The sequence below is a fragment of the Tachyglossus aculeatus genome, chromosome 3 (assembly GCF_015852505.1).
Source record: "Tachyglossus aculeatus isolate mTacAcu1 chromosome 3, mTacAcu1.pri, whole genome shotgun sequence".
Lineage (NCBI taxonomy): Eukaryota > Metazoa > Chordata > Mammalia > Monotremata > Tachyglossidae > Tachyglossus > Tachyglossus aculeatus.
In genome coordinates, this window is record NC_052068.1 from 33,854,018 (window position 1) to 33,875,771 (window position 21,754).

Genomic DNA, 21,754 nt, shown 5'->3' on the forward strand with positions numbered 1-21,754 from the left:
GTTGAAGACTGTGAGCCCCCCGTGGAACAACCTGATCACCTTGTAACCTCCCCAATGCTTAGAACAGTGCTTTGCAAATAGTAAGTGCTTAATAAATGCCATCATTATTATTACATGAACTGGTCTCTTCAGAGAGATAAAAGCAGCAAACCCAAAAACTGGACTAGGAGCAGTATTAGTTAGAGTATTCATTGAGCATCCACTGGGTGTAAAGCACTGTACTAAGCACTTGAGAAAGTACAACAGGGAGAAGGAATCTTTTCCCTGCCCTCAGAGAGATTACATTCTAACAGTGGGACAATCTTAAAAATATATACAACTAAAGAACTCAAAATAAATAAATGGCCTGTAGAATTGAGTAAACATATAAGCACAAATGCAGAGGTTGGGTGTAAATAAAATAACCAATTGCTATGAAGAGCAGGTGGATTGTATGACTTGGGTTGTTGGGGGTTAAGTGGGGAAGGCTAGTTGGAGGAGTTAGTATTTTAGGAGGATTTTGAGTATGGATGAAAACTGTCTTCCAAAGGATTTGACAAAGGAGGGAATTTCAGCCTGGAGGAACAGCTTGAGGAAGGAGATAATAATAATGATAACAATAATAATAACCATAATGATAATATTGTTAAGTGCTTACTATGTGCCAAACACTGTTCTAAGCAGTAAGGTGCATTCAAGTAAATTGGGTTGGACGCAGTCCTGGTCCCACAAGGGGCTCACAATCTTAATCCCCATTTTACGGATGAGGTAATTGAGGCACAGAGAAGTGAAGTGACTTGCTCAAGGTCACGCAGCAAACAAAGGAGAAGCCAGGATTAAAACCCAGGGCTTCCTGACTTTCGGGTCCATACTCTAACCTCTGGGCCACACTGCTTCTAATGGAGGCAGGATTAAGTTGAGAGCAAGATAAAATAAGGAGATCAGCACAGGTGAAGAAGAGAGCAAAGTGGGAAGAGGAGGGTGAAGAGAGCAGGTATATAGGGTGGGGGTGAGGTTTTTATGGCATTTATTAAGCACTTACTATGTGCAAAGCACTGTTCTAAGCACTGGGGAGGTTATAAGATGATCAGGTTGTCCCACGGGGGGCTCACAGTCTTGATCCCCATTTTACAGATGAGGTGACTGAGGCATAGAGGAGTGAAGTGACTCGCCCAAAGTCACACAGCTGACAATTGGTGGAGCCGGAATTTGAACCCATGACTTCTGCCAGAGAGCCTAGAAACCAGTCATGAGACGTTTTCACTTGATGCAGAGGGAGATGGGAAGCACAATATAAGGTTTTGAGGAGTGGAGAGAGGTGTGTAGAGCCACACCTCAAGAAGAGGGTCCGCGCTACGGCTTGAGCTATAAATCGGAGGTCGGAGGTAGGGAGGCCAGGGAGGACGCTGATTCAGAAGTTCATCCTCAATATGACAAAAGCTTCTCAGCGCTTAGAACAGTGCTTCGCACATAGTAAGCGCTTAATAAATGCCATAATAATAATAATAATAATTACTTTTAATAATTATTTTTAATAATTACTATTATTATTATTATTATTCTCCTAGCGTGGTGGCTGTCCTGGTGAAGAGGAAGGGATCAATCAATCAATCACATTTATTGAGTGCTTACTTTGTGCAGAGCACTGTACTAAGCACTAGGGAAGTCCAAGTTGGCAACATATAGAGACGGTCCCTACCCAGCAGTAGGCTCACAGTCTAGAAGGGGGAGACAGAGAACAAAACAAAACATATTAACAAAATAAAATAGATAGAATAGATATGTACAAGTAAAATAAATAAATAAATGAAGTCGGATGAAGTCGGGCAATACTGTTTCAGGGACTGGTAGGTTGTGGTGGTAAATTGAAGGTGGGACTGAAAGGTTAAGCTGTGTTGCCTAGTGGAGAGAGCATGGACTTGAGAGTCAGAGGACCTGGGCTCTAATCCTGGCTCTGCCACATAATAATGATAATAATAATAATAATAATAATAATAATAATAATAATAAACAGTATTTGTTAAGCACTTACTATGTGCAAGGCACTATACTAAGCAGTGGAGTGGACACACGAAAATCAAGCAGCGTGGCTCAGTGGAAAGAGCCCGGGCTTTGGAGTCAGAAGTCAGGGGTTCGAATCCCGGCTCCGCCGCATGCCTGCTGTGTGACCTTGGGCAAGTCACTTAACTTCTCTGGGCCCTCAGTTACCTCATCTGTAAAATGGGGATTAAGACTGGGAGCCCCCCGTGGGACAACCTGATCCCCTTGTAACCTCCCCAGCGCTTAGAACAGTGCTTTGCACATAGTAAGCACTTAATAAATGCCATCATTATTATTATGGGGCTCACAGTCTCAATCCCCATTTTACAGATGAGGTAACTGAGGCACAGAGAAGTTAAATGACATGCCCAAGGTCACACGGTAGACAAGTGGCAGAGCCGGGATTTGAACCCATGACCTTCCGACTCTCAGGCCCGTGCTGTATCCACTATACCACGCTGCTCCTCTGTGTGAACTTGGGTGAATCACTTGCCTCACGTACCTCATTTGTAAAATGGGGATTAAGACTATGAGCTCCGTGTGGGACATGCACTGTACCCGACCTGAAACTGTAGCTATCCCAGTGATTAGTACAGTGCCTGCTACATAGTAGGCGCTTAACAAACACCATTAAGAAAAACAGTCAGCGAGAAGTCGAGGATGACGCCAAGGATGAGGGTTTCTGGGATGGGGATAGAGGAGATGTTTTTTTTGGAGAAGTAAAAATTTGGAGGAGGAGGGGATTTGGAGGGAAAATGAGCTGACACATTGAGTTTGAGGTGCTGGCGGGACATCCAAGTGGAGTTGCCCTGGAGGAGAGAAGGAATGTTGCTTAGATCCGAAGTTAGTGCTACAGAGGCAGATGTTGGATTCAGCCATGTGGTGTTGGTACTTGAAGCCAGGTGAACAGATGACCTCCCTCACAAAGTGTCTCGAGAGTGAGCAAGGGACCCAGAACACATCAATCAATCAATCAATCATATTTATTGAGCACTTACTGTGTGCAGAGCACTGTACTAACAGCTTGGGAACTACAAGTTGGCAACATATAGAGACGGTCCCTACTCAACAGTGGGCTCACAGTCTAGAAGGGGGAGACAGAACAAAACAAAACATACTAACAAAATAAAATAAATAGAATAGATATGATGTACAAGTAAAATAAATAAATAAAAAGAGTTTTCTAGACTGTGAGCCCACTGTTGGGTAGGGACTGTCTCTATATGTTGCCAACTTGTACTTCCCAAGTGCTTAGTACAGTGCTCTGCACACAGTAAGTGCTCAATAAATACGATTGATTGATTGAGTAATAAGTACATACAAACATATATACATATATACAGGTGCTGTGGGGAAGGGAAGGAGGTAAGGCGGGGGGGATGGAGAGGGGGATCCTTTCAGATCCTTCTGGAACTCCCATAGTGCTTAGTACAGTGCTCTGCACATGGTAAGCGCTCAATAAATACAATTGAATGAATGAATGAATACAGAGAGAGGATGAGAGGCCCAAGATGAGCCCTGCAATGAAACTGAAAAGTCAGAGAGGTAGGAGGAGGACCAGAGCAGTCCTGTGTTGGTAAAACCAACATGGTGGTTTAATGGTGGCTTCTAGACTGTGAGCCAGCTGTTGGGTAGGGACCGTCTCTATATGTTGCCAACTTGTACTTCCCAAGCGCTTAGTACAGTGCTCTGCACACAGTAAGCGCTCAATAAATACGATTGAATGAATGAATGATTGAATGGAAAGAGCACGAGCCTGAGAGTCAGAGAACCTGGGTTCTAATCCTGGCTCCGCCACTTGTCTGTTGTGTAACCTTGGGTAAATCACTTACCTTCTCTGTGCCTCAGTTACCTCATCTGTAAAATGGAGATTAAGGCTGTGAGCCCCACATGGAACATGGACTGTGTCCTACCTGATAATCTTGTACCAATCCCAGTACATAGTACAGTGCCTAGCACACCATAAGTGCTGAACAAATACCATTTTCAAAAAATGTTTAAATTAAAAACAAAAACACCCAAGCCTGATGACGTGTCTAGGGGAAGGGAGGGGTCCAGAGTGACAAAGGCAGAAGAGAGGTCGAGGACAGTTAAGACAGAGTAGAGCCCTTTAGGTTGTTTTATAAGGAGGTCTAGAGGTCTGAAGGGAGTGAAGGGGTTGAGCCTGATTAAGCAGCGTGGCTCAGTGGAAAGAGCCTGGGCTTTGGAGTCAGAGGCCATGGGTTCAAATCCCGGGCCCGCCACTTGTCAGCTGTGTGACTTTGGGCAAGTCACTTCACTTCTCTGGGCCTCAGTTCCCTCATCTGTAAAATGGGGATGAAGACTGTGAGCCCCCCCGGGACAACCTGATCACCTTGTAACCTCCCCAGCACTTAGAACGGTGCTTTGCACACAGTAAGTGCTTAATAAATCCCATCATTATTATTATCATTATTACATGTCAGAATTACTGGAGGAAGGAGCAGATGAGGAGAGATGAGTGAGAGAAGACAAATCCACAGAAAAGTTTGTTCAGTCATTATTAAAGTTAAAGAAAGTAGGGGTTTTTTGGTCTTCCTTGGGGAGACGGTCTTGCTGTTGAAGGCCATGGAGTGGAGGATGGTCGGAAAAGGCTGCAGGTTAGGCTCCATTCTCCCTCCAGCCACCCTCCTCATTCCCCTGGTCCCCATTAACACTGCCCTCTTTCATCCTCTAACTTGCCTCCTTCTCGCTTTGCTGGGTGGTGCGGGCGAGAGATGGGAGGAATGCCCCTACTGATGCCCTGCCAGACCATAAGCTTCCTCTACTCTGTAAGCTCACCGTGGGCAGGGAATGTGACTGTTTATTGTTATGTTGTACTCTCCCAAGCACTTAGTACAGTTCTCTGCAAACAGTAAGCACTCAATCATCATCATCAATCGTATTTATTGAGCGCTTACTGTGTGCAGAGCACTGTACTAAGCGCTTGGGAAGTACAAATTGGCAACATATAGAGACAGTCCCTGCCCAACTGACTGACTGACTGAATTGCCATCCTCCCTTTGATTCTCGTGCCAGGTTTCCAGCTCCCTTTGGCCTTTTGTTCACAAAGCTGGTCCGCTGCAAAAAATGTCCCCCACCATGCACTGACAGCCTCATGGCTGCAAGGGATCTCCCTGCAGCTGAAGCACAGGTAGAGGAAGAATTCTCTCCCTAAGAGTGGGAAGGAAGAATGCTTCCCCCTGACAGAGGAGGGGATGGACCAAGAAAGTAAATCAAAATTGGTCCAGGCCTCTTGATGGTGTCTCTTTCTTTCTGGCTTGGAAACTGAGGGCTAGCAGAAGGAATAGAGCACAAATGGCACAAAGTCCACAGAAGAAACTTGAACAAAACCCTTCTGTGGCCTCTTGCTCTGACACCCGGAAATGGAGAGCAATCACTCCGGTCTGGAGCAGGGTGGGTTCCTCAGAGACCCTTTCTCGTTGTAGGCCAGGAAGATCCCAGGGTTAGATATCCCTACAACCCACTCTTCTCCTTCCTTGACCCCTGACTTTGAGGACACACCATCTCAGGTAGAGCTGGAGGAGGAGGACACTCTGTTTCCATAGCCCTTTCAGCTCTCGGTCTTAGTTCCAAGGGAGCTAACTCACATGCTGGGGGGGATTCCTGGCCCCAACATGGACATTGGAGTCTTGAATATAAATATCTCCAAAATATCTTCCCTCAACTTCTTCCCCCTTCCTAAAACAAAAGCAATTTTCCTATCCCGCAGAACTCGAGTGACCAACATTTAGCAAGGAATCCCCAGATAATTAGCATCCACACCAAACCCCCAACTGTTCTTTAAACTAATAGTTTCAAATTCTTGCCCACCAACCCTTCTACCAAAACTACTGGATGGTAAGTGGCGGCATTTGCAGCTGATTCTTTGGCGGGCCTTTCCCTAACCAGTCTTTAGTGGAGGTGCCAGCAGATCATCGCGAGGCCAAAAAGCAGACAGCAGAAAGGGAAAGCAGAATAATAATAATGATGGTATTTGTTAAGTGCTTATTCTGTGCCGCCAAGCACTGTTCTAAGCGTTGGGGAAAATACACGGTAGTCAGTTTATCCCTCGCTTACAGTCTTAATCCCCATTTTACAGATGAGGTAACTGAGGCATAGAGAAGTTGAGTGACTTGCCCAAAGTCACACAGCTGACAAGTGGCAGAGCCGGGATCAGAACCCGTGATTTCTGACACCCAAGCCCATGCTCTTTCCATTAAGCCACGCTGCTTTGGTCCCATCCTTGGTTTTATATCATCCCAGCGGAAGTATTGCTCATTGCCATTTTGGACCACAATGAAAACCAGCCGGGCTCTGTCTGAGGAGTTTGTCTCTGTCTTCTCAGAGGGTACATTCCCCAGGTAGAGCTACTTGGAGCTAGAACTCTGATCCACACACACCCCACCCCTACCTACCCACCCAACCCACCCACCATCATACACTGGCTATCAATTCCCATGTGCAAGATTCAGTGGAATTGAAGGGTGGATGAGTTTAAAGGACTCCCCTGGCAGAGACACATTAGCCATGTCCGATGTTCCACAAACAGCAGCTGCCCCGAGGTGGGGAGTTAAATGACTCTGAAGGACACACTCCAAGCCAGAAAGCCTGGCTGTATTATCCGTATTAGCTAGTATACTTGGCACACTGATGTATAAGTCACAGGAATCTTCTCTCCGTCACCCCTGCTGGGACTGGGAGAGGGGAGATGTGGATTGGGAGTGAAATATGTTGTGTTCTACAATTTCTAAGAATTTTCCAATTTTTTCCAATTGGATTTTTTTTTCCATTTTTTTCCCCCACATGTCAAGCCGCTGTAACATTTTTCTCTATTGAGTGGAGACTCAGAGAAGCAGCGTGGCTCAGTGGAAAGAGCCGGGGCTTGGGAGTCAGAGGTCATGGGTTCTAATCCCGGCTCCTCCTCGTGTCTGCTGTGTGACCTTGGGCAAGTCACTTAACTTCTCTGAGCCTCAGTTCCCTCATCTGTAAAATGGGGATTAAGGCTGTGAGCCCCCCGTGGGACAACTTGATCACCTTGTATCCTCCCCAGTGCTTAGAACAGTGCTTTGCACATAGTAAGCACTTAACAAATGCCATTATTATTCTTATTTCACAGTAGTTAAGCCTGTCTGAACATGCCAGCCCTCTGGGGGAGGATTCCCATCCCTTGCCCCCAGTGTACATTAATATCCTTATGCTCAGTTGCTTCCCCTACCCAAACTTAATTTTAATGTCTGTCTTCACCCCTCTGCACCTCAGTTCCCTCATCTGTAAAATGGGGATTAAGCCTGTGAGCCCCACGTGGGACAACCTGGTCACCTTGTAACCTCCCCAGCGCTTAGAACAGTGCTTTGCACATAGTAAGCACTTAATAAATGTCATTATTATTATTACTAGACTGTAGGCTCTTTGAGGACAGTGATCATGTCTACCAACTCAGTTATATTCTTCCAAGCGCAAGCACTTAGTACAGTGCTCTGCACAAAGTAACTGCTCAATAAATACCAGTGGTTGATAGACTGATTGAATGGGACTTCCCTACTTCCTCTATCCTAGTCATGCAGACAGAGGTTCTTTTATTCCCTCATTTTCCATCTCTACAAGGCACCCAGGCTCCATGAAAAGAAGGGACTTGAGAAAGACCAACTCCCATTTTGAGTGCAGTGTTTCGGGTCCCTGGATCCCTCTCTGCCCTCCTCCCCTACAGGACACTGCTGCATTTCCAGTGAACTTCCAGGAAAGGAGTAAAAGCCTTACTGAAGGCACATCCCCTACAAGAAGCCTTCCCAGACTAAGCCCCACTTTTCCTCATCTCCCACTGCCTTGTGTGTTGCCCTAAATTGCTCCCTTGGCTCTTCCCCCCTTCCCAGCCCCACGGCACTTTTGTATTTATCTATCATTTTATTTATTTGTATTGATGTCTGTCTCCCCCCACATCTAGACTGTGAACTCGTTGTGGGCAGGGAATGTCACTGTTTATTGCTGTATTGTACTTTCCCAAGTACTTAGTACAGTGCTCTGCACACAATAAGTGCTTAATAAATATGACCGACTGAAAGGTTGTAAGGGTTGTGTCAGAGTCTTTCTTTACCCTGGAACTTCCTCACAGGTAAAGCACCACAGACAGCTAGGGTGGAGGGGAAATTGGCAGGTCATTCCATTTATGCTCAGCGGTCACCACCTAAGCCCCTTGAAGTGGATATTCATTAATGAGTTTGGTATTTGGTAAGTGCTCACTATGTGTCAAGTGCTGTTCTAAGCACTGGGATAGATACAAGACAGGTTGGACAGAGTCCACATGGGCTCCCAGTCTAAGTCCCTCACCTAAGCCAGCCCCGGACAGATGATACTTGGTTTTTCAAGCTCTACAGAATCCTGACCCACTCCAGTTAGTGGCTGGGGCCCCCACGGCTCTATGAAGGGCGAATGGAGAGCAGTAAATACTGAGTCTGCTTTACACCTCAGTTATAAGGGGCTTTCTATGGCAGGACTCAGAACTGAATCACCAGGGTGGTGACTTTTCCTGCTATTTCCTAATCAAACTTCAGGAATTCTTCCTCCAAAACCCCTCACTTCCCCCCACCAGACCTCTTCTAAACAAACAGAAGGTCCAGAATTCCCCAACCCCTCCCAGCCCCCTTGAGTTAAAGTTAAAACTAAGCGTGTTAGAGGGAGAAGACAGGCGAGCAGACGCAAATGAAGATTTTTCCCCACTCACAGACTCAGAGCTAGAGAGGAACTTTCTAATTCTTATCCCCAGCTCTGCAGGGGACCTTTTCATCTGTTGAATACTAAACAACTGCCCACTTATCCCAAGGAGAAGTCCTAACACATGAGCACTATATTAGGGACAAGGAGTCATTCACCCTGCAAATTACTTCTGTCCATCCCTCCAGGGCCTCCATTCTTCTTGCCCCAGGCCTGCCCTTAACTGAATCCCCCCAAAGTTACAGACCCTGAACCTTTCTGACCTTATCAAGCAGAAGGGGGGAGGGGTGTTGGAGTTGGAGGGAGCCGGAGAGGAAGAGACAGGCTCATACATTCAAGACCTTGGGCCATATCTCTGAGCTCATTCTTTGCCACCTATTTAAGTACAGACCTATTTTTGTGACTGTCAATAAAGCATTAAGGGGTGCCCAGGGAAGTGGCAGGGAGAAGAAGGGAAGCAAAGTGAATGCGGGGGTTTGGTTCCCTGCTCTTGAATAGTCACAGTCAGATTCCTTAACATCTCTGATTCCTTTAGGAAATCTTGTCCAAATCTGACCTGTGATTAAAAAAACCCCAGGTCAGATTTCCTATTTTGGTTAGGGGATGCATTCATTCATCCAATCATATTTATTGAGCTCTTACTGTGTGCAAAGCACTGTACTAAGTGCTTGGGAGAGGAAACAGACTGATTCCCTGCCCACAACATAACCTAGTAGAAAGAACTTGAGACTGGGAGTCAGAAGACCTGAGTTTGAGTCCCAACTCTGCCACTAGCCTAATGTCTGACCTTAGACAATCAATCAATGATATTTACCGGGTGCTTACTGTGTGCAAAGCACTGAGCCCACTGTTGGGTAGGGACCATCTCTATATGTTGCCAACTTGTACTTCCCAAGTGCTTAGTACAGTGCTCTGTACACAGTAAGTGCTCAATAAATACGGTTGAATGAATAAACTGTTTGTGAGAGTACAACAGAGTTAGTAGACATGTTCCCTGCCCACAGTGAGCTTACAGTCTAATCATTTAACTTTTCAGGCTTGTGTCCTCATCTGTAAAATGAGAATAAAATAGATTGTGAGCCCCATGAAGGACAGGGACTGTGTCCAATATCATAATCTTGTACCTACCTATGCTCTTAGAACCACACTAAGTAGTAATAGTTGTATTTATAAAGTGCTTTCGGCAAGCAAAGCACTGCAAGAAAATACAAGCCTGGGAATTAGAAACAGGCCCTGGCCCTCAAAGGATCAAAATCCAAGAATAAGTGGGGAGAAAGGACAGGACATATATCTACAAAGAAAGGTAAAACAATATGGACAAAACACCTGAAGACAAGGATAAATACATAAATATAAATACAAAAAGAGCAATAGGGTATTGTGGTTAGAGGGACAGAGTTTCAGGTTTCAGTTACAATAGTCACAGCTGCAAATCTTTAACAAGTGTCGTTCAGTTATTGTCATTACCCTAGGACACTTCAGAAGACCCAGCCAAGGAAATCCAGAGACAATTCTGTGGCTCTGGCTGAGCTGAAGAGGGACCTTGCTACCTGTGGTCAAACAGGATCAGACTTCACTTCAGGGAATTTGCCCCAGACATCCTGCCTCTCCTCTCAACACTCCTGAAATCAAATCCCAGTAAGCACGATATACTTCCAGGTGACAACCATACAACGCTTTCCCCTTTTATTTTCTTGGTTTCTGGTGGGGATGTGTTTTAATCTTCACCTCTGTATGCATGTAACAGAGTCAAATTAATAATGATGATGATGATGATAAGTATTTATTGTGTGCTTACTGTGTGAAGAGCACGGTAACACAGAGTAGGTAGACACTACCTCGGCCCAGATGGAACTAGAGAGGGAGATAGGCATTAAAATAAATTACAGATGAGTATCCACATAAGTGCTGTGGGTGAATACCGAGTGTTTAAGAAGCACACACCCAAGTGCACAGGTGACACAAGAGTGAAGGCGAAGAGGGAAAGTGAGAGCGATGATGATGATGGCATTTGTTAAGTGCTTACTATGTGCAAAGCACTTTCTAAGCGCTGGGGAGAATACAAGGTGATCAAATTGTCCCACATGGGGCTCACAGTCTTCATCCCCATTTTACAGATAAGGTAACCGAGGCACAGAAAAGCGTGGTTCACAGTCTTCATCCCCATTTTATAGATGAGGTAACTGAGGCACAGAGAAGTTAAGTGACTTGCCCAAAGTCACACAGCTGACAATTGGCAGAGCCGAGATTTGAACCCATGACCTCTGACTCTCAAGCCGTGTTCTTTCCTTTGAGCCATGCTGCTTGGAGATGTGACTTAAATAAGGCTTTGAAGATGGGGAGAGTGGTGATCTGCAGGATATGACATAATAATAAGACTAATAATTGTGTTATTTGTTAAGCACTTACTATGTGCCAAGCACTGTGCTAAGCGCTGGGGTAGATACAGGATCATCGAGTCAGACACAGTCCCTGTCCCACAATAGGGTCCTAGTCTAGGGAGGAGGGAAAACAGGTATCAGATCCCCATTTTACAGATTAAGGCTCTGCCCACCCTCCTCTAGTGCAGGAAAACTGATGTCTATTTGTTTTGTTTTGTTGTCTATCTCCCCATTCTAGGCTATGGGCCCGTTGTTGGGTAGGGATTGTTGTCAAATTGTACTTTCCAAGTGCTTAGTACAGTGCTCTGCACACAGTAAGTGCTCAATAAATACGAATAAACGAATGAATGAAAAGTACAATATGTCTCTTTCCCTATCCCTCATCCCTAGACCACAGCTCCCCACCCCCAACACCATCTCTGGGTCCCACAAGCCCCAAACTCATAGTCTATGCCCCCCTTCCCTCTCTGGTCCTGCCAGGGCAATGTCCAGCTATTCAGTGGCTCTGTAGGAGGTAAGAGTGACTTTTGGGTGGGCCACAGGAGACACCCCGGACGGCAGTCCACTGCTGCTTCTGTCCACTGGCTAAAGAGGCCAGTATATTTATATATTAGAATTGGAATATATATATATATATATTCCTTCTTCTATATCTGAGAAAGTGGGATCTAGCAGCTAGTCATCTTCACAAAGCATTGCCTGCTCTGGTCACCTCATCCAGCGCTTAGAACAGTGCTCCAGCACTTAGAACAGTGCTCCATTCATTCATTCACTCAATTGTATTTATTGAGCGCTTACTGTGTGCAGAGCACTGTACTAAGCGCTTGGGAAGTACAATTTGGCAACATATAGAGACGGTCCCTACCCAACAGTGGGCTCACAGTCTAGAAGGGGGAGACAGAGAACAAAACAAAACATATTAACAGAATAAAATAAATAGAATAAATATGTACAAGTAAAATAAATAGAGTAATAAATACATACAAACATATATACATGTATATAGGTCCTGTGGGGAAGGGAAGGAGGTAAGGCTGGGGTGATGGAGAGGGGGAGGGAGAGAACAGTGCTTTGCACATAGTAAGCGCTTATCAAATACCATCATCATCATCATTTTACCAACAGTCTGTTTTCTGCCACTCAGGAGAAGGGTAGGCTCCAGGTACAGAAAGAGAATCTACACGGGCAGTATTGGTCACTCCTTCCCTGCCATCTCTGCAAATCATTAAACTCAACTTGGCTGCGAGGGACAACTTCCCCATCGTGCCCCAAGCTGGTAGAGTTGGCCCTGGCAGTGAACTCTTCCCAGCTGATTCCCGGGTCAGTTGCCTTAGGGTCGATGAGAAGACACAGGCGCTAGGCAAGCACTTCCTTGGGAGCCAGGAGATCGGTGCCCAAGTAGAAAATGCATTTTCAACCTTTTGTCCAAGGATATAAAATCACCAGGACTTGGCAGCCACTGCATAAGAAGGCCACGTTGGGAAGGGGAAGGGACGGAAAAATTGGTTCCACCCAAAGTGCAGAGGTCAGCAAATTGGCAGTCTGTTTGAGTGAAAGTTAAAACTGCTGGCTACCCCCAGCTCTGCCTTCCGAGTCAGTCAGGAGCAAGGAGAGGGAGTGTTCTGACCGGGACAGGAGTCATGAATCTTGCCTGAACTCTAGCCACCACTTTCCTCCAAGCCTCCAGAGGTGTGGTCCTCCGCTGAGCCCCAAAGTCAGTCCCGCCCTGCTTAGCTCATGGGATCGGGCGGGGATACACCATCTCAGCCTCCCAGATGTGGAATCTCAAACACTTCAGGCCCAAGTCACCTCTTCAACTTTTTAAGTGCTAGCTGGGTGGAGAATCTCCCTACTCTTCCCTAATCTTCCTGGCCCAGTCCACCTCCCTACTTGCACAGTGCTTCTTCTGTACCAATAATCATTCTCCCGACAGAGCATCCAGCCACCCGAGTGTCTCCAACCCAAACCCAAACCTGACATCAACCTCATGATGACCCTAGGAAAGAGCAAGGACTTTCGCACTCACTCGTAACACAGCTCTGGCCCAAGGGAATCAATCAATCAATCAATCAATCGTATTTATTGAGCGCTTACTGTGTGCATAGCACTGTACTAAGCGCTTGGGAAGTACAAATTGGCAACATACAGAGACAGTCCCTACCCAACAGTGGGCTCACAGTCTAAAAGGGGGAGACAAAACCAAACATACTAACAAAATAAAATAAATAGAATAGATATGTACAAGTAAAATAAATAAATAAATAAATAAATAAATAAATAAATAAATAAATAGAGTAATAAATATGTACAAATATATATATATACATATATACAGGTGCTGTGGGGAAGGGAAGGAGGTAAGATGCAGGGGATGGAGAGGGGGACGAGGGGGGGAGGAAGGAAGGGACTCAGTCTGGGAATTGAAAAGCAGTGTGTCCTGGTGGAAAGAGCACAGGTTCTAATCCTGGCTCTGCCACTTCTCTGCTGTGTGACCTTGGGCAAGTCACTTAACTGCTCTGTGTCTCGGTTACCTTCTCTGCAAGATGGGGATTAAGGCTGTAAGCCCTTTGCTGGACAGGGACTGTGGTCCAACGTGATTACCTTCTATCCGCTCCAGTGATTAGTACAGTGCCTAGCACTCAGTAAGTACTTAACAAATACCATACTCATTCATTCATTCATTCAATCGCATTTATTGAGCGCTTACTGTGTGCAGAGCACTGTACTAAGCACTTGGGAAGTACAAGTTGGCAACATATAGAGACGGTCCCTACCCAACAGTGGGCTCACAGTCTAGAAGGGGGAGACTGAGAACAAAACAAAACATATTAACAAAACCCCAGCATGTAGTACAGTGCCTGGCACAGTGTAAGTCCTTAACAAATGCCATTACTTAAAAAAAAATTAAAAAGGACCTGCCAAAGACCTCAGCTTGATCTAAAGGTAGAAATAGTGTTGCCTCTCCCACACTCACATATATCCAAAGGGTCTTTACTTCATAAACCCAGATGGCTCTGACTCCAACCACAGGGAACAAGAGGGCCCATTCCAAACCCTCAGGTCTGGCTCCTGCCATATAGGCAGATGAGTCAAATTAGAATGAGAGAAGCATGGGAGTCAGAGGACCTGAGTTCTAATCCTAGCTCAGCCACGTACCGGCTGCGTGACTTCAGGCAAGTCACTTAACTTCTCTGTGCTTCAGTTTCCTCATCTGCAAAATGAGGATTCAATATTTGTTCTCCCTCTTACTTAGACTGTGAGCTCCGTGTGTAATCTGTATATCTCGTATCTACCCTAGCGCTCTCAGTACAGCACTTGACGCATAGCAAGCGCTTAAAAAATACCACAATTATTAAGCAGTATTAGGCTCTCCTTGTTAGAATCCTCACTCCCTCCCTCCTCACCTCCTGTGATAACCCTGGACTCCACTGATCTGAAGACTGAAGCCAATCGACCAGACAATTCATTCATTCATTCATTCAATCATATTTATTGAGCGCTTACTGTGTGCAGAGCACTGTACTAAGCGCTTGGGAAGTACAGGTCGGCAACATATGGAGACAGTCCCTACCCAACAGCGGGCTCACAGTCTAGAAGGGGGGAGATGGACAACAAAACAAAACATATTAACAAAATAAAATAAATAGAAATGATGAATGAGCCAGGCACCCTTCAAACCACATACTTGCCATCCAACCCAAGGCCGAGGGTCTCTTTCCTCAGACACTTGGAAGTATTAAAGATGGAAAGCAGAAGTGGAAGGGGCACAGAGTGAGAGTAAGGGAAGCAGTGACATATACTAAGTAATTGAAAATGATAAAAACCCTGACCAGTGGCCTTCAGAAACTCCACGTCTCTCTCCCACTTACCTAGCCAGACTCTTCTAGACCACCCCACCTCACATTCTCCATCGTTCCCAAGTTCGCCTTCCTGCTATGTCTCATTTTTCACACGCCTGCTTTGGATCTCTGGCTTATACCCTTTCTCCGCCTGGAACTCTTCCTCTTCAGATCTACCAGACCACAGCTCTCCCCATCTTCAAAAGCCCTTTTGAGATCCCACCTCTTCCAGAAGACTTTCCCTGATTAATTTTTCCTGTCCTGTCCTGACCTGCCATCTCAGTCATTTTTCCCCACATTAGCACTCACAAGCTCTAGTCACGCTGTTGTACATAGCACTGCACATACTGCTTCTGAGATCTCATTTGTACAATGTTTTAAGTCTGCCTCCCTTGTTGGATTGTAAGATCTTTGAGGGTAGGGATCACATGTCCTAAATTGCGCTCTCCCAAACATGAAGAGCTCTACAAAAGTAAATGCTCAAGAAATATATTGGTTGACTGAAAAAAGAATGAGGCCTCCACACATCCCATCCCTTCTTCCACCACCACACGCACGCTAAACCGGACAGGCAGGTGTGGGTGATTTCTCCTTTCCCCCGCCAACCCCCCTTAGCTTCCACCATCTAAGAATAGCCACTACCAAAGGAAAAAAACCTGATTCGGTAGACCAGAACTTCAGGAAATTTTTCCTCCTCATACCCCCTCTCCTGACCCATTCTCCAAGGCCAAAAACTTGGTTTTCCTGACACACACAAGAACTGATATTCAAACACACTCAGCAATACTTGTCGTGGGGCTATCGGGATGGAGCAGCGGGTTGGGGCGGCCTGTCAGTAGAGAGGCAGCAGGGCTGGGAAGAAGCAACTCATCTGTGGGCCTCTTTCCCCGTGAGTTTCCATTCTTACTAGATGGTCATTCCCAGAACCGCAGAAGCCGGATTCCTGGGACAGATGCACCATAACAACCTAAAAGGCTTTCCACTCTGCGCTGTCGCTCTTTTCTAGAGATCTCACTTTCCATCTCAAACAGGTCCAAGTCCAGAAGCCGGAGTTCCCCTCGGAACCCGGTGCCATTTTTCACTGTCACGTCAACCCCCCCACCCCCAACAACCCCCATCCTCCGGGGCTGCGTGTTCCTGGGCACAATGAGCTTTCTATGCCCCCTAACAGCTGTATTCATCGTGTTTACTTAAAAGGCAGCCATTGTGGTGGAAGAAATCTGGAGGGTAGGATCCGCTGTGTGCTGTGAGAACATTCTGGGGAGGAGACGGCTTTTCCGGCCAGTTTCAGCGGTCAGCATGCAAGTCACATACTCAGGAGCTGCCATGCAGCCTCGCGAGTCCACACAGATAATAGCAGCTTTCCGAGGGCTGCCTCCTTCGCCCAAGACTGTCCATCTCATCCTCCTCCCCACCCTGCAACTCAGGGTCACTCTTCACACAGGCTGACTTTCCCCCTGAAGTTCCCGTTAACGGTGCTTTTTCTTTATTCTCGGCCGGTTGCGGGTTGAGGTTCCAATTAGATCACTATCCAAGCCTTCAGTGAGGCTAAATATCTCTTCCTTTTACAACTCGGGCTCTAAACTGGTCAGGAAGACCATCGGTCATGAAAACATACGACTACAAGCCGCTTCAGAAAATCAGCGGGCATGCAAGAAACTTTGGCTATTCAGAAGCAGCATCAGCCCATGAGATGTGCGTTGAGGTGTCTTCTTATTTAAATAAAACTACTGCATATTTATAAACCACTGCTCCTTCAAAGGAAGTCAAAGCACCGGGCAGATTTTGCATCATGCCTCCCCACATTGGCCCTGGGAGGGGAGGCAAAGATTAGCATTAAACACCTTCTACTTGGGGGAGACACTTGAGCCCGGAGAGTTGAAGGAATCCACAATGGGTCGATGACAAACTAGAAGAACACAGGTGTCCACCGGCACATCACCCTGGCTCCAAACGGCCCTACGGCGACTTCTCGAGATACACCGCATAATTCACCGTCATTTCAAGCACAGTGAGCCAATTCCCCAACTAAACCTCCAGCATGACAAACTCTCAGTCAGACCCATCCAAGCATCCCGTACAAGCCACAGTCCAGCGACAGGTATAAAAGAGCAGAAAACTCGGTGGTCAGCCCGCAGAGCTCTGTTAACTCAGGGCCTCTGAAACTTTTAGACAAGAAGAGGAGTGGCCGGACCTTCTCAAACTATCGGATCCCCAAAAGCCGACTGGGAGAAGATGACACAGAGCAAAGTTCCCTAGGTTCTAAAATGATCCTTGGCACGCTGCTACAGATCTGACTAGAGACAGACTGGAGGAAAAAAAAATGATCCCAGGCAGAAACACAGACACAGGGAAAAATATAGCAGTCCCTCTGTAGCCTGCAGAGAGGGCCCTCTCCCACACTCACATATATCCAAAGGGTTTTTACTTCATAAACCCACCTGGCTCTGACTCCAACCACGGAGAACAAGAGGGCCCACTCCAAACCCTCAGCTCTGGCTCCTGCCATATAGGCAGATGAGTCAAATTAGAATGAGAGAAGAGAAGCAGGGTTAGGACAGGATAGGAAGGATACCAAAGGGCTAAAATGAAGCAGAAGCAAAGCTGAGGGAGAGCAGGAGAAAGAAATAGAGGGAGAGTCACAACTGGATTGACACAGCTCTGATTCCGGGAGTCCGAGTTTGGGAAGGTTGAGAGAGAGCTTGGGAAGGTTGAGGGAGATGAACTTGGTCTCAGGAGAAGTCTAAATAGCCCGTTGGCTACAAATCACAATATTGATTTTTTTTTTTTTGGTTTGCTTATTTGTTGTCCCCCAGAGAGGAAATACTGTGAATTGACTTTGTAACAGAATCCATGAACTCTCTCGGACTTTGCTACTAGAGCAGCCTCTCTGGTTTCGGCTCCCTAGTTTTCTGAAGTAGACCCTGAGAACGGGATTCCAATTTCCACCCAAGGAAGGATGAATGCCCAGTGCCTGCCAGCCCGGCTTGGAGGCTTGTAAAAAGCCTTGGAATTGTGATGTGAATTTCTGGCTAAATTTCTACCCAAAGAGTCTGCAGGGAGCACAGCCCCTAGCCCCGAGAAAACATTTCGTACGTGACACGAGGCAGTTGGCCTGGCATTTGGGAGGGTAAGGAATTTCCCTCAGATAAATGGGGGTGTGTGTGGCTATTTCAATCTGGACAGCATTTTTGCATTTTCACCCACACTCCACATTCTCCTCTCGCCCTGCTTCTGACCAATGGCTACTTGGTTGAAGAATAAGAACGCTCATATCACATTCATCTTCTAGGCTGTGAGCCCATTGTTAGGTAGGGACCGTCTCTATATGTTGCCAACTTGTACTTCCCAAGCGCTTAGTACAGTGCTCTGCATGCAGTAAGTGCTCAATAAATGTGATTGAATGAATGGGCGGAGGTTCGGATGTTAGGTCTCTGACCTATGCCGATTACGAGAGGAAAGTGGACTACTGACAACTGCGTAGAGGATTCCTCTGCAAAGTAGACAGATTTCTGCATGTATCCATATCCTATCTAATACCCTGAAGGGATGGGGTAGGGGTGAAGAATTGGGAGAAAGGGGTGGAGAAAGGGGGAATTCCTGGGAGGGATGTGGTGGTCTCATCCTGCCTTCACTCTCTGTGGGAAGGGGGTGGGGGGAAAAGGTTTACTGGGTCTCTTTCTACCTTCAACCTGGTTCCCCCAGAGCTGTCATCTATTTAAGTGTGTCTCTCCCACTAGACTATAAGCCCCTCGAGGGCAGGGACTTTGTATAATGATGCTCTGCCCCACTGATTGACAGGTGAGTTTATTCACTGTCACCTCTGTCCCCTACCTTGGGTCTAATCACTGACCAATCGACTCTCAGGAAGACTTGCTAGAGGCCCATCTCCCCACCCAGACCCATTTCCCTCACTCCAGTCAATCAATGGCATTTATTGAGCACTTACTGTGTATCCATCACTTTGCTGAGCACTTGGGACAGTACAAGAGACTTGGTAGATAATTCCCTACCCACCAGGAACTTACAGTCTAGAGGGGGAGGCAGACATTAATATAAATAAATAAGTAAATATCTTGGACAGCTTGGGTGACAAGGACCCTTTTTTGAGGGATTTGCAGGAGGGGTTATTCCGAGATGGGGGTGGCATGGGGGTCTTTTCAGGGGCTCTCCTTCCCCAGCCTGAGCTGGGAACGGGAGAGTGGGGTGCCTGGGTGTGGGTGAATTCGGGAGTGGGACAGCGGGGGAGAGAGGGAACTCCGGGAGTGGGTGATCCGGGGAACCAGGGAACGGGAGAGCCTGGGAATGGAGGAGCTGGGGAGTGGGAGATCCAGGGACCCCAGGGGTGGGAGATCCTAGGAACAGTGGAGCTGGGGAGTGGGAGATCCAGAGACCCCGGGGGTGGGAGAACCTGGGAGTGGTGGAGCTGGGGAGTGCAGGGGAATTGGGGAGCGGGAGATACAGGGGACCACAGGATTGGGAGAGCCAGGAATTGGTGGAGCTGGAGAGCGAGAGAAACCTAGGGAGAGGGAGATCCAGGGACCTAGGGAGTGGGAGAGCCCAGGAATGTTGGAGCTGGGGACCTGGGGGAACGTGGGGGGACCTGGGGAGCTGGAGATCCAGGGACCTCGGGGGTGGGAGATCCGATCCTAGGAATAGTGGAGCTGGGGAGCGGGAGGTCCAGGGATCCCAGGGGTGGGAGATCCTGGGAATAGTGGGACTGGAGAGCGGGAGATCCAGGGACCCCGGGGGTGGGAGATCCTAGGAATAGTGGAGCCGGGGAGTGGGAGATCCAGAGACCCCGGGGGTGGGAGATCCCGGGAAGGGAGAGGGGGAGATCCAGGGACTCCGGGGGAGCTGGGGGAGCCCGGGAATGTCGGAGCCGGGGAGCGGGAGGCCCAGGGACCCCGGAGGTGGGAGATCCCAGGAATAGTGGAGCTGGGGAGCGGGAGATCCAGGGACCCCAGGGGTGGGTGATCCTGGGAATAGTGGGACTGGAGAGCGGGAGATCCAGGGACCCCGGGGGTGGGAGATCCTAGGAATAGTGGAGCTGGGGAGCGGGAGATCCAGGGACCCCGGGGGTGGGAGATCCGGGGGAGGGGGAGATCCAGGGAGTCCGGGGGGAGCCCGGGAATGTCGGAGCCGGGGAGCGGGAGAGCCGGGATCTGGGAAGCGGGAAAGCGGAGGGGCGTCCTCGGTGGCGGGGGCCGTGAAAGGGAGAAAGTTGTGGCGGGGGGGCGGGGGGGGGAGGTGGTCGCGGGCCTTGGGGGAGCAGCAGGCCCCCCCCCCCGCCCCCCCGCCCCTCTGCTCTCCCCACCCACCTCTCCGCGCTGCAGCTGGAAGAAGCTGTTGAGATAGCTGGAGTGGAGGGGCGAGGCCAGCTGGTCGGGGCTGCCCTTGCCGTAGCCCAGCTCCGGGTGGGAGGGTCCGGCCGGCTCGGGCCTGAAGGCGTCGAAGGCGCTGGCCTGGTGGGTGTCCTGCAGGGACAGGTACACCCAATTCAGCAGCTGGGCCGGCTGGTACACCGACGCGCCGCCCGTGTCGATGGCTGACAGCAGGCTCATCTTGACCCCGGCTCCGACGCCGCCGACGCCGCCGCCGCCTCCAGGCTGCCCTCCTCCTCCTCCTCCTCCTCCTCCTCCTCCTCCTCCTCCTCCTCCACCGCTCCTCCCTTCCCCCCTCCCCTCCCCTCCCCTCCCCGTTCCTCCCTCCCTCCCTCCCGCGGCCGCCGCTCTGCCGCGCTTCCCACTCCCGGCTTCGCTCAAGAGCCGACAGGGAAAAAAAAAAAAAAAAACAAAAACGGGAAAAAAAGAAAGTTGAGCAGGAAACTTTTTCCCCGCCCCCCGCGCGCTCCCGGTCCCGCTATCTGGCTCCGTTCGGGCAGCCCCGTGATTGACGGGGGGGGTGGGCGGGGCTAACGCCCCTCCGCGCGCACCCATTGGACGGATTCCTGAATACCCATGCTCATTTGCATACCGAGCCCGAGCCCGGCCAATCAGGAGCCTGGCTCCGCCCCCTCTCACTTTTCCCTATCCCGCCCCCCTCCTCCCGAAAGATGTGGACTCCACAAGAAGCTCCGTTTGGGTCTTGGATGGTTTCTTTTTTCCCCCCCTTTCTTTCTTCCTATTCAACTTTTTTAAGCATTTGCTGGTTCCCCCCCCGCCCCACTTCGCTCAAGAGCAAACAGGGAAAAAAACGGGGAAAAAGAGAAGTTGAGCAGGAAACTTTTTGCCCGCTCCCCGCGCTCCCGGTCCCGCTATCTGGCTCCATTCGGGCAGCCCCGTGATTGACAGGGGGGGTGGGCGGGGCTAACGCCCCTTCGCGCGCACCCATTGGACGGATTCCTGAATACCCATGCTCATTTGCATACCGAGCCTGATCCCGGCCAATCAGAAGCCTGGCTCCGCCCCCTCTCACTTTTCCCCCTCCCGCCCCCCTCCTCCCGAAAGATGTGGACTCCACAAAAATCTCGGTTTGGGTCTTGGGTGGCTTCTTTTTCCCCCTTTTCTTTCTTCCTATTCAACTTTTTTAAGCCGTTGCTGGTTTCCCCCCTTCGCTCAAGAGCAAACAGGGGGAAAAAAAACGGGAAAAAAACGAAGTTGAGCAGGAAACTTTTTCCCCGCTCCCCGCGCTCCCGGTCCCGCTATATGTCTCCATTCTGGCAGCCCCGTGATTGACAGGGGGTGGGCGGGGCTAACACCCCTCCGCGCGCACCCATTGGACGGATTCCTGAATACCCATGCTCATTTGCATACCGAGCCCGAGCCCGGCCAATCAGGAGCCTGGCTCCGCCCCCTCTCACTTTCC

The 21,754-nt window shown here is 48.6% G+C and overlaps 1 protein-coding gene across 3 annotated transcripts in view; it reads right to left on the reverse strand.

The window, feature by feature from the left end:
- ZCCHC24 (zinc finger CCHC-type containing 24) overlaps positions 1-20,511 on the reverse strand; it is a 178,737-nt gene extending 158,226 nt beyond the window's left edge. For all 3 annotated transcript variants that reach the window (XM_038744435.1, XM_038744436.1, XM_038744437.1), the window contains exon 1: positions 20,269-20,511. In XM_038744435.1, the coding sequence (XP_038600363.1) occupies positions 20,269-20,511 (243 nt within the window). The remainder of the gene's footprint in view (positions 1-20,268) is intronic.
- Between the last annotated feature and the right edge of the window lie 1,243 nt (positions 20,512-21,754).